Source organism: Melanerpes formicivorus, unplaced genomic scaffold, assembly GCF_026170545.1.
Source record: "Melanerpes formicivorus ecotype bairdi unplaced genomic scaffold, bMelFor1.0.p_v2 SCAF_2, whole genome shotgun sequence".
Classification (NCBI taxonomy): domain Eukaryota; kingdom Metazoa; phylum Chordata; class Aves; order Piciformes; family Picidae; genus Melanerpes; species Melanerpes formicivorus.
In genome coordinates this window covers 840,870-854,019 of record NW_027142354.1, presented here as the reverse complement: position 1 = coordinate 854,019, position 13,150 = coordinate 840,870, and the positions used below count along the sequence as shown (strand labels likewise).

The following is a 13,150-nucleotide window of genomic DNA, read 5'->3' as shown; positions in this document are numbered from 1 at the left end:
AGTTGTACCTTTCTACTCCTTACTGTACTTACCTGCAGGTAAGTGATACATTTCTACTTCAGAGAGGGCCTGAGAAAAGTGAAGTGAGGAATTCACCAAACTGTCTGGGAGTGAATAAATTGTGTCTTGTGTTAGGGATAAAAGTGAAGTTTTACTATTGCAAAATCTATTATATGAAACTTCATTTTAACCATTTTTAAGGGGAAGGTATGCAGTAAAAGTACCTCTCTTCCCTTAAAAGTGACATGCATGTCTTACCTTGAGCTGATTGCATCTCTCTGTTCTCTGTGTGGTTTTTCTTCCTTAGGAGTTGCTGCAATTGGTGGTGCTTTTACTCAACAAATTCTTCAGGACATGGCTGCATTCAACAAGCGTCCCATTATTTTTGCTCTCAGCAATCCTACCAGCAAAGCAGAATGCACTGCTGAGCAGTGCTATAAATATACAGAGGTAACCAAAGATTAACATCTCTCCAGTATATGTAGTGAAAAGTAAACTTGAAATTAAGGGTTAAAAGGGAGGAAGACAGAGGGTGGGGTGGCTAATTGCCTCTCTGGGTGTAGATCACAGAATCACCGAATGTTAGAGGTTGGAAGGGACCTCCAGAGGTCATCACTCCTTCTATGAGGTCAGGCTGAGAGAGTTGAGAAGAGAAGGCTCTGAGGAGACCCTATTGTGGCCTTCCAGTATCTGAAGGGAGCCTACAGGAAAACTGAAGAAGGACTTTTTAGCATGTCAGGTAGTGATAGGACTAGGGGGAATGGATCCAAGCTAGAGGGGAGGAGATTTAGATTAGATGTTAGGAAGAAGTTCTTCACCATGGGGGTGGTAAGACACTGGAACATGTTGCCCAGGGAGGTGGTAGAAGCCCTATCCCTGGAGGTTTTTAAGGCCAGGTTGGATGTGGCTCTGAACAATCTCATTTAGTGTGAGGTGACCCTGTCCATGGCATGGGGGTTGGAAGTAGATAATCTTTGAGGTCCTTTCCAACCCTGACAGTTCTGTGATTCTGTGTTTGGATTTCTTGTCAAATGCTGGGCAGTTTGAATGGCAGTTCCTCAGTGTTTAAAGGACAAATTTAGCCTCCTTGTTCCACGCTGCACAGTGCACAATTACAGCACAGTGCAAGAGACAGGGAAGTGGCCGACGTGAAGGGTTGGTTTCAGTGGGTAATGACATCTGGTAGGAAAAAGACACACTGAAGTATTTGGTCTGTCACCAAAACATATAATAAGCTGGCCATGATAGTGCTGTGTGACACCAAGCCAAACAGAGCATCCTCCTGAAGAGCTGAACAGCAACAGTGCATGTTTCCAGTTCTCTAAAATAGGCAGAGACATTTGTGATACAAAGGGCCTCTGAAGTATTTAACAGTGACATTTATCACTTCAGCACTGCTAGCGTGAATAAAGGCTGGCTTTGCTTCCCCACCTAAATGTACTGCTTGAAGTCAAGGGTGCTCCCTCCCCAGCAAGGCATGAGTCAAAGGTCTTTGGGCTGCAGATGCAGAGCCTGTGCAATGTCACTCCCCTTATTAGTCCCAGACTGCATTGCCTGCTCTAGAAATCACTCCTCTCTCCCAGTGTATCAAGAACGATCTGGGGGGAACCTGGATAGCAGTGCTGTAGGTGAGTCACCTCAGAGGTGCCTCTTCTGCCACCTTTCAATGGCATCTAATGATGCCAGTATCTACTCCTGTCAGGATGTTCCTCATCCCAGGGGAACAGTGAGACTCCATCAAACTTGCAGCTCCCTTACAACCCGTCTCTTGGTACACCTCCAGTGGTGTCACAGTCCTGGATGTGCCTGGTGCTGAATGACACCAGGCCTAATATTCCTCATAGGTAATGTGAAGCTGTTAGGAACATGATCCTTATCACCATGTCTGGGTTACCCCATAGGCTTCTGTTCCTCCCTGCAGCTGCCTGATGTGTGCTGTGTGCCAGCATGGAGCTACATCTGCGTTTGGGTGCTGGGAAGAGATTTAGAGCTTCTATAAAATGAGTTGGAGCCAGTTCTCCTGTCTTCAGTGCAAGTGCCATGGAGTAACTTTTATCTGTGTAGCTAAAATCTCTAATTCCCCAAACCTGGCTGGCTCTTCCATTCTGCCTACCAGCACCAGTCCATGCATGGTGCTTGGGCCCTGGTGGCAGCAGTGTATGTACTGTGATACCGTGATTAAACAGGGGAAAGCCAGCTTCCACAGTGGTGATGTGTGAAATACTTCAACAGCATGCTTACAACTAACCTGCTTTCTCTGGCTTTCTTGTTCCACTTTAGGGCCGTGGCATTTTTGCCAGTGGGAGCCCTTTTGATCCTGTCACTCTTCCAAGTGGACAAACTCTCTACCCCGGCCAGGGTAACAATTCCTATGTGTTCCCAGGAGTTGCCCTTGGAGTTATTGCCTGTGGAATAAAGCATATCAGTGAGGATGTGTTCCTCACAACTGCTGAGGTACTGTATTAGTAACTATTGCAATTCCTTACTTTAGTAGCTTGGTAATAATTAACAATTAAGCAGAAGTTGTTAAACATTCTCTTTTAAACTGGAAAAAAATTGTGCTTTCTGTCTGAGGTCTTTATTTGCCAGGTGTGGTGGGGTTTTATACATTCTCTCTGAACTAGTCATGTTCTTTTAAAGTTAATACTTGATCCAAAGGTCACCTGGCATGCAAACTTCACCTTCTTTTGACAAGGAGCAAAGAGAAAGACTCCAGTACTGCATTATCACAGGTGGATGCACATAGGTACAGTGTGCATACATGTACACATAGGCTTTATTTTAGATTGAAAGGAAATAGTTTGATATTGTAGCTTTGGAGGGGCTTCTGTGGGTGCTTTGCTGGCAAAAAAAAATGCTTGAATTTCTTTCAGCTTTTTGCTGTATTTGAGTGAAGCTGTTGGCATCATCTTTTGTGGCACTCCCTTGTCAACAGCTGGTGAAAGTGCTCCATCACCCTGTGGTTCCTTGCACCACAGTGTGACACAATTGCCGTGTTGTTCTTCCCACTGCACTGGAGAGCAGTGAAGGGAAAAAGGACCTGGGGGTCCTAGTGGATGGCAGGTTGACCATGAGCCAGCAATGTGCTCTTGTGGCCAAGAAGGCCAATGCCATTCTGGGGGAGATAAGAAGGGCTGTGGTTAGTAGGTTGAGAGAGGCTCTCCTCCCCCTGTACTCTGCCCTGGTGAGGCTGCATCTGGAATATTGTGTCCAGTCCTGGGCCCCTCAGTTCAAGAAGGACCTCAGGGAACTGCTTGAAAGAGTCCAGAGCAGAGCCATAAAAAGGCTTTTTCACCCTCAACAGTGAAAAAATGTTTCCTTGTGCTCTTTACTGTCACTTGGAGGCAATTGATAGGCAATGTGATCCTGTGACCAGCAGCATGGGTATTTCTTAAAGGCTGAGCACTTGCATGCTGCCCTTGCTGGATTTCTGCAGGGGCTTTATGGAGTGTGTGCTATGGCATCTTTACAAAGGTTTGCCAGCAGCTTGCCTTTATGAGAAGGACATTCACTATTTCCATCTTTAAAATTAGTAAAAAGTCCAGACTGTCTCCACTGGCTTTAACCACCTTAGGAAGGCAATGATCCATCTCTTAAGTCTTTGGATAATTATATCCTCCCTTTAAATGCTTCCCCTGTAATTTCAGTTGGATACAGTGACCCTCACTTGCTGGTTTAAACTGCTGTGTTAAACAGTTGTCTTATTTCATCCTAGAAGTTGCTTCATTTTGGTTTGGGTGAAATGGTTCCTATATATAGAGCACTGATGGATGGAAGGTGACACATATGTGGACTGGATGATATCTCAAGTGGCAGCCTACTAAGTCAGAAAACAAATCTGTTCTGAACAAAGAAATTCAACTGAAAAAAGAAACCAGGAAGTTCAGGAAGTATCAGAAATTGCAAGGAAGCTTTTAAATTCTCTCTTAAGGCAGAAGTTCTTCCCTGACTGCTTTTCTTGGGTAGAAATTGTGCTGGGTATTTTCCACCCTCTAGTAAAATCCCTAGAACAGCTGGACATGTGAAAAAGTAATGTGTTTTTTTTCTTGCACAGAAAGTCTCTGTTGGTGGCAGGATCAATGGATAACTACTGACCTTATGGCCAGAGTAGTCACATCTGGTCTCCCTGCCTGTGTGAGAGCCAGTGCGTGACTAGGGCTTGGGTGAGCTACAGCCAGTTACTGAGCAAGGTGACAGCTGATGGAGTTCAGAGGAGTCTTTGCCAAAAGAGGTGTCAGAGGTGTGAAGGCTGGGAGGGCTGTGTAAGCCCTTAGCTGAGACTACAGCACAAAGCAAAGGCAAAAGTGCTTTCTGGTTTCTTTTCTTGGCTTCTTAAATGGAAGGACAAAATCCAAAATAGTTTCATGGGAGTTCTAGAACAGTAGCCTGCATCAGAAATAGTGTGGCCAGCAGGAGCAGGGAAGTCATTGTGCCCCTGTACTCAGCACTGGTTAGGCCACACCTTGAGTCCTGTGTCAAGTTCTGGGCCCCTCAATTTAAGAAGGATATTGAGACTCTCTGAATGTGTCCAGAGAAGGGCAAAGAGGCTGGTGAGAGGTCTGGAGCATAAGCCCTGTGAGGAGAGGCTGAAGGAGCTGGGGTTGTTTAGCCTGGAGAGAGGAGGCTCAGGGCAGACCTTATTGCAGTCTACAACAACCTGAAGGGAGGTTGTAGCCAGGTGGGGGTTGGTCTCTTCTCCCTGGTAACCAGCACCAGAACAAGAGGACGCAGTCTCAAGCTGTGCCAGGGGATGTTTAGGCTCAAGGTGAGGAGAAAGTTCTTCCCAGAAAGAGTAATTGGCCATTGGGATGTGCTGCCCAGGGAGGTGGTGGAGTCCCTGTCCCTGGAGGTGTTTAAGAGGGGATTGGACATGGCACTTGAAGCCATGGCTTAGTTAGTCATGAGTTGTTGGGTGAGAGGTTGGCCTTGATGATCTCTGAGGTCTTTTCCAACCTTATTGAATCTATGATTATATGAAATACAAGGACCCAAGGCACTGCAAAATTTGAAGGACCAAAGGTAAAGTGTTTTAGCCAGAAGGATTTTAGTGGTAACTTACCTGAAAAAAGGAAGAATGAAAAATAAGCAACCCTGGCTGCATGCCTGCACCTCCTGTCTTCTTGCTTTGCCAACTCTTCAGTTAAATCTGATAAAAGTCACAAACAGCTTATGGTAACCACAACAAATCTGACTTTGAGTACTTTAAAATTCCTGCCAAGTTAAATAGAATGTAACTTTGATTATGGATGATAAATCAAAGGTACTGTCAGCTGTAATACCTCTGAGTTGTAAGCAATTACTGTGTGATGACAAGGGAGGTTTACCTGCTCTTCTAAGTCCTACCAAACACAACAAAAGGAGCAGAGAATTACAAACTAAAGAAATGTTCTTGGCATGTGTAACCTACAGTCAAGAGACTCCAGAAATAAACCTGCTAAATGCTTTCATTGTAGAGAGTATGTCCTTCAAAAGCCAAGATGCCCCTGCTTCCTTTATCCCATTTGTCCTCTCTTGGCTGCCTTTCATTCAGGTTCTACAAGAAGGCTTAGCAAATTTCTATGTTAAAAACACTAGTTAATTAAAATGTAAAACTTTAACATAGCCACACTGGGTTGGACCTAAGATCCAAACAGCTCAGTATCTTTGTGTGAAACTATTCAGCAGCAAAAACTGAGGAAAAGAGGATAAATAAGGGGAAAATACAGTGATCCTTCTGCTGAAGTGACTCTTCAGCTTCTGGCAGGCAGGAGTGCTAGAGGTTGTATCCCTGTATAGATTTCTTGTTCATAAATGAGCCTAGTGGCTTTCTAAACGTGTTTATACACTTGGCTATCTTTTGGCAATTAGTGTCACTATTTAATTACAAGCTCTGTGGAAAAAGAAACTCTCCTGTTATGATTTCCTGCTGTTTGATGATTGCTGTTCCCTGCAGTGCCACGAGATGTTCACCTTCAGTTGTCTTTGGTATTTTCTTTGTCTTCTCTTTTGTTTTCTCTTTCTTCCTCCCAAGTCTATTACATTTTTTTTTTTTGTCTCCTTATAAAAAAACCAAAACAAATCCTTTTGATTATCCTTCTTATTCTTTATACTCATGATTGTATCCCATTCTAGTCTGAAGCAGGTGGAGCTAAAATGCACACCATTCAAAGCAGTGCTACATAGTGGATTCATACCCTGCCTGAGTTCCATTTTCTCTGCAGTCTCTTATTTTCTTAACAATTCCAAATGTTTATAAATCATTTCCCCCCCTGCCACTGAACTGATGTTCTCAAGGAGGATTGTTTTTCAGAGAGCACATGCAGAATGTGTCATTCTCTGAAAATGCTTGATTCTGTGGTTTGGCATCTCATAATGCTGTAACAGGAGTATGTCAGAAGGAGTAGAATGGCAACTATATAGCTAAGTGTCCAGTTCTGGGCTCCCCAGTTCAACAGGGACAGGGATCTACTTGAAAGAGTCCAACAGAGAGCTACCAGGATGATTGAGGGCCTAGAGCACTGCCCTATGAGGAAAGGCTGAGAGACCTAGGGCTGTTTAGTCTGGAGAAGAGAAGAATGAGAGGTGGTTTAATAAATCTTTAGAAATATCTGGGGGCTAGGTGTCAGGAGGCTCTGCTCAGTTGCACCCTGTGATAGGACAAGGAACAATGGGTAAAAACTACAGCACAGGAGGTTCCACCTTAACATGAGCAGGAACTTCTCATGTTGTGAGGGTCACAGAGCACTGGAACAGGTTCCCCAGAGAGGTTGTGGACCCTCCTTCTCCGGAGACTTTCAAGATCCATGTGGACGTGTTCCTGTGCGACCTGTGCTAGATTCTATGGTCCTGCTCTGGCAGGGGTGATGACCTTTGGAAGTCCCTTCTAACCTATAACGTACTGTGATCCTGTAAGCTTGTTCCCTATCCCACTTTGACCACTGCCCAAATGTTTTTTGGCTTGCTTCCTATCAACCCCATCACAAACCAGAGGTACTCCTGAACCTTTTGTTGTTTTCAGTGATGCATTACACTAGCAGCAACTTGCTGGTGATTTCTTCAAACGTCCTCTTCCCTGCGAGTCCCATTGAGCTGTTAACAGTAGAAGGCTCACGCTGTAAGCTCCTCTTCACACGTTCAGGTGCACATCGTGTTTTATCAACGGCCTGTGCATCGTTTTTAGATAACCCAGTTTGCTGTTGTGGAGCGCAAAAACGGGATTGTGCATTGGCTTAGCTCCCCCTGGTGGCGTTTTCTCGCCGATGGATTTCTCAGTATCACATTAAAATGTAAACCAAACAATTTTCCCTTACTCTTTATACTCAGCAAGAGTAAAATTGCTTGTTGCTCTTGTCAGCCTTTCCTCTCCAAAGAGAAAATCTTACTACAGCTACCAGCATGCTGGATTGATGGCAGAAGAGTAGGTTGTTTCTCTCTGAACCTGGAGCTCCTGTACTGTTTATTCTTTAATTCTTTATTCTGCCACCTCCTCACTCCAGCCTCCCTTCAGGTAGTTGTAGAGAGTGATGAGGCCTCCCCTCAGCTTCCTCTCCTCCATACTGAACATCCCCAGCTCCCTCAGCTGCTCCTCACAGGCCATGTGCTCCAGGCTCTCCATGAGTCTCATTGCCCTTCTCTGGACACACTCCAGACCTCAGTGTCCTTCTTGTAGTGAAGGGCCCAGAACTGAGCACAGTACTTGAGGTGTGGCTTCACCAGTGCTGAGTACAGGGGATGATCACCTCCCTGTCCCTGCTGGCCACCATATTTCTAATCCAGGCCAGGATGCCACTGGCTTTCTTGGCCACCTGGGCGCACTGCTGACTCATATTTAGTCAACTGACTGACTGCTATGATCTATAGGCCAGATGTGTGAGCTGGACACAGAACAAGCCTGCTCAGCCACCAGGAATTCTGTTCAAAGCATTTTACATTTCAGGCTTTCATCTCTGTTTTCTGCACAAGGTGACTTGACAAGTGTCAGGAAAGCAAGTGCTTCTTAAAGTTTTTGGCCCAACTGCATTTGATGGATGGAATGAATACCTCACAGTGCAGTGCTCGCTAGTTTGTGTGTGGCAGGACTTGATAAGTTGTATTGCTTGAGTGAGAAAAGGGCATAGCTCCCTGGTTTTCTAGCACTTGAATAGTTATGCCTAATCATAGAATAGCCTCAAGCTGCCACTGGGTAGGTTTAGACTGGATATTAGGAAGAATGTTTTCATGGCAAGAGTGGTCAGGCCTTGGAATGTGCTGCCCAGGGAGGTGGTTGAGTCCCCAAGCCTGGATGTGTTTAAAGGTTGTTTGGATGTGGTGCTTGGGGATATGGTTTAGGGGTGAACTTTGTAGAATAGGGTTGGACTTAGTGATCCTGAGGGTCTTTTCCAACCTGAATATTTCTGTGATTCTCTACCTATGCCTAGTGAACAGGCTGGCTGTAAGAAGCACTGCCTTGGTGGATTCAGCAGTACCTGTGTGATTTCACAGAATCACAGAATCGCCAAGGCTGGAAGAGACCTCAAAGATCATCAAGTCCAACCTGTCACCACAGACCTCATGACTAAACCATGGCACCAAGTGCCATGTCCAGTCCCCTCTTGAACACCTCCAAGGATGATGCCTCCACCACCTCCCTAGGCACCACATTCCAATGGCTAATGACTCTCTCAGTGAAGAACTTTCTCCTCACCTCGAGCCTAAACTTCCCCTGGCACAGCTTGAGACTGTGTGGCTAGCAGGAGCAGGGAGGTCATTCTGCCCCTGTACACTGCACTGGTTAGGCCACACCTCGAGTCCTGTGTCCAGTTCTGGGCCCCTCAGTCTAGGAAGGAGGTTGACTTGCTGGAGCGTGTCCAGAGAAGTGCAACAAAGTTGGTGAGGGGTTTGGAACACAAGCCCTGTGACGCGAGGCTGAGGGAGCTGGGGTTGCTTAGCCTGGAGAAGAGGAGACTCAGGGGTGACCTTATTGCTCTCTACAACTACCTGAAGGGAGGTTGTAGACAGGCAGAGATTGGTCTCTTCTCCCAGGCAGCCAGTACCAGAACAAGAGGACACAGTGTTAGGCTGTGCCAGGGGAGGTTCAGTCTGGAGGTCAGGAAGAAGTTCTATACAGAGAGAGTGATTGCCCATTGGAATGGGCTGCCTGGGGAGGTGGTGGAATCACCATCATTGGAGATGTTCAGGAGGAGACTTGATGGGGTGCTTGGTGCCATGGGTTAGTTGGTTGGGTGGTGTTGGATGACAGGTTGGACACGATGATGTTGAAGGTCTCTTCCAACCTGGTCTGGTCTATTCTATTCTATTCTATTCTATTCTATTCTATTCTATTCTATTCTATTCTATTCTATTCTATTCTATTCTATTCTATTCTATTCTATTCTATTCTTCTGGTGCTGGTTGCCTGGGAGAAGAGACGATTTGCCAAGGTGGAACCATTTCTTTCCTTAAAATTAGATCACTGCTTAATAAAGTCACAGCATTTCAAGTTAAACCTGTCTGCTTCATTTCTAGGTAATAGCTGAGCAAGTTTCAGAGGAGAATTTACAGGAAGGTCGTCTGTACCCTCCGTTAGTCACTATTCAGCAGGTGTCACTGAAAATTGCTGTGAGGGTAAGTCATTCCTGCCTTCTGTGGCTTCTTCCCACACCCTCTACATAACTGAGCATTTGATTTGATCAGCTGACACATCTTCACCCAGGTTGAGGTTGATTTGTGCCAATCAGTCTTGGACAAGCAGCAGTTTCACAATTCAAATTCATAAATGTAAATGTAATCCATATTCAAGCTGTGGAACTACAGCAAGTGTTTGTGACTGTAGAGCCCAAACTGTACTGCCCACCAGGGAGGAGCAGATCTCCAGGCTTACAGTCACAGGTGAAGGCTTTTGGCCTTGGGAGGTCATAGAAGCCCCATTTCTGGATGTCTTTAAGGACAGGCTGGATGGGGCTCTGGGCAACCTGGTCTAGTAGAAAGTGTCCCTGTGTATGGCAGGGGGTTGGAACTGGATGATCCTTGAGATCCTTTCCAACCCTGACAATTCTGTGATTCATTATTTTCAGTGACCTGTCCAGAGAGTAAGACTCCCTGTGCCCAGGCAGTGTTCTGTTTTGCTCCCACCCTTACTCTGGCCTCTCAAAATCACTAACTGGAGGAGATGCTTTTTCTTTATGACACAGGTTTGGGTTGTTTTAACTGGCAAATAGAGAGCTGAGGCAGATGGATTTTCAGTAACTGACCTAAACCTGAAGTTTCTCATGAAATTTGGCTGCCCTGGAGAGAAGAGGAAGCTTTCAGATAATGTATTTAGCCCAGTTCCTCCCTCATTGTTTTTAGAGTTGTTTTTTTCAGCATTTTAGGAAGTCACTTTGATGCTCTTCTATGACCTTTTTTCCCCAGTTATTGTTTGGTCTCTTGGCCACCCTGCTGTGAATAATTCCACTTATTGCATAGTCATTTGAAAGAATAACAGGGAGCCTTCATGCATGAAAGAGTTCCCCTACCTTCACTCATTCTGTATACAGCTCAGGTCTTCTTAGGCAAGTAATAACTCTATTCTGTAGGTGTCAAAATCTGACCTGGATTCCTCAGGTGCAATCAAACTGCTCATGTGTTTGGCAGAAACACAATGGGATAAATTCTTCCTCTACTTGTGTGTGTTCTGTAAAATAATAATAATAATTATTATTAATAATATTCATAAATTACTCTTTCTGCCTTATCTCTGTGGAAACTTCCTGCCATTGCCTCTTCTGTTTCATACAACCCAAGAAGTTTAGTGATGGCCTCTGCCTTTTCCAAGGGATAAATTTAGACCTTATTCAACAGTGACAATTATGTGCACAGACCTGAAGATGAACACTTGCTTAAACACCCAAAAGTGCTTCTTGGTCAAATCAGGCTGGGCTTCAGATTAATCTTAGATCTAGATGTGATAACCTGGGGTCTCAGCTTCTCACAAAGCTCAAACATTCATGTTTAGGAGAGCAGGGAGACTGTCTTGCTTTTATTCCAAGCAGGAGCATTTATCTGTTTGCCAAAACAGTTTGAAGCAGATCTTTCCAAAGGCTGCTGCTGTATAAAACCAGTCTGTCAAACCTTTTGTTTCATAGAGAAATGCTCAGTCAAAAGATGCCCATTTCTCAAGCAGGTGTTCTTCAGACATGAGAGGCTATTTTGATGCGTTGAGTGGGCTCCAGCCCCTTCTAAACTTCATGGGTTTTGTTGCAGCTGTATTTGTGATGGGTAATTGATGGAGAGGATCCAGAGGAGAGCCACAAAAATGATCAGGTTGGAGCACCTCTGCTATGAGGAAAGGCTGAGGAAGCTGGGGTTGTTCAGCCTGGAGGTGGTTCCAGGGAGGCATGATAGCAGCCTTCCAGTACCTGGGGGCCTACAGGAAGGATGGGAGAGACTGTTTACAAAGGCCTGCAGTGACAGGACAAGGGGCAATGGCTTCAAACTAGAGAAGAGCAGATTTAGATTGGATATTAAGAAGAGGTTCTTTACTATGAGGGTGGTGGAACACCAGGGAGGTGATTGGAGCCCCATCCCTGGAGATATTCAAAGTGAAGCTCGACAGGGCTCTGGTCAACCTGATCTAGTTGAGGATGTCCCTGCTGACTGCAGAGGGGATTGGACTGGGTGACCTTCAAGAGGTCCCTTCCAACCCAGACCATTCTATAGTCCTATGATTCACTTAGGTATGGTCTGAGTGAGGAAAATGCAAGCAAATACTGGTATTTCCTCTAACTATCTCTAGAATTAAGCCTGGGCACTGTGGAGAACTAATTTTTTTCTTGTGAGTTTACCTTTAAGAAATGTATTCTCAAACTGTGGCAAATAATAAACTTCTGCAATGTGCAGGGAGGCTTTGAACAAATCACACATTTTTCTCACTATGTGTTGGAGGTGAGGATTATGGAAGGAACAGGATGATGATATTTGCATTTAAGGGAATCTGACTCATGCTACTTTTAAACAGGTTTATATGACTGTTACAAATGCAGCATTCCTCCTCATCCACTAGTGTCTTAGTTTTTAGTGTGCAGCAGTGGATAAATAGTTTCCAAACGCCAAGCAGTGAGATACACTTTCTGCTTTTCTATCATCAGCTTACCCTGGTCTACCCTAAATTCATAGAATGGACCCTGAAGATCATTTAGTTCTAATCCCCCTGCCATGGGCAGGGATTCCTTCCACTAGACAAGGTGGCTCTCATCCTGTTTGAAAGTAGCATGAGTCAGACTCATTTAAATGCAAATATCACCCTGTTCCTTGTCTTACTTCACTGTATACAAGCTGAGTCTGGTCCAAATACAAAATCATAAAATAGTTTTGGTTGGAAAAGGCCTCTAAGGTCATCAAGTCCAATCATCCAACCCAACACCACCATGGCTATTAAACCATGTTCCAAAGTGCCACATCCACACATTCCTTGAACACATCCAAGGAAGGTGACTCCTCCCTGGGTAACTGTCTTGTTCCAACTTTTAGTCTCTCACAGTAACCTATTCTAATGCCTGACTGTCTGCACCAGATGAAGTCTTACCTTGATTTTGAAGTAGTTCCTACTTTTAAATCCTGTTAAAAAATACTCAAACATTTTACCAGCACTAACCAGGATTTTAATGCATCTTTCCAGATCGCAGAAGAAGCCTACAGGAATAACACTGCCTCCACCTATCCTCAGCCCAAGGACATGGAAGCCTTCATCCGCTCTCAGATTTACAGTACCGATTACAACAGCTTTGTGACTGACTCCTACACCTGGCCTGAAGAAGCCATGAAAGTGAAACTGTAAATATTGAATGAAGAATGAGCAAAGCAGCAGGAGTTTAGAAAGCATTAAAACATTCAGAACATTTCTGCCTAGGAAGCCTCAGAATAGCTGATTTTTTAAGATGCAGAAAACCTTTTCTAAATTGTAATACCTGGTTGGAAACTCAGATCAAGGAATCACATTAATTATACATCAGGAAATAAAAATTCAGCTGAGAAATAGATTTGTGTTGTTGGGTTTTGATTGTTATTTTGAGATATCCCACACTATAGTCTGACAGGTCTTTCTGTTGTCAAAGGAAGTGGTTGTCCTACACCTGGGTTAGGGCAATCCCAAGCACAAATATAGGATGTGCAGGCCGTGGCTCAAGAGCAGTCTGGAGGAGAGTGACTTGGGGGA

General features: G+C 44.7%; 1 protein-coding gene across 1 annotated transcript in view; it reads left to right on the top strand.

The window, feature by feature from the left end:
• Positions 1-12,972, top strand: part of ME1 (malic enzyme 1) — a 145,147-nt gene extending 132,175 nt beyond the window's left edge. Inside the window, exons 8-11 of the mRNA XM_068148705.1 lie at positions 308-450; positions 2,281-2,454; positions 9,484-9,582; positions 12,614-12,972. Coding sequence (XP_068004806.1) covers positions 308-450; positions 2,281-2,454; positions 9,484-9,582; positions 12,614-12,772 — 575 coding nt within the window. The 3' untranslated portion in view covers positions 12,773-12,972. The remainder of the gene's footprint in view (positions 1-307; positions 451-2,280; positions 2,455-9,483; positions 9,583-12,613) is intronic.
• The last annotated feature ends 178 nt before the right edge of the window (positions 12,973-13,150 follow it).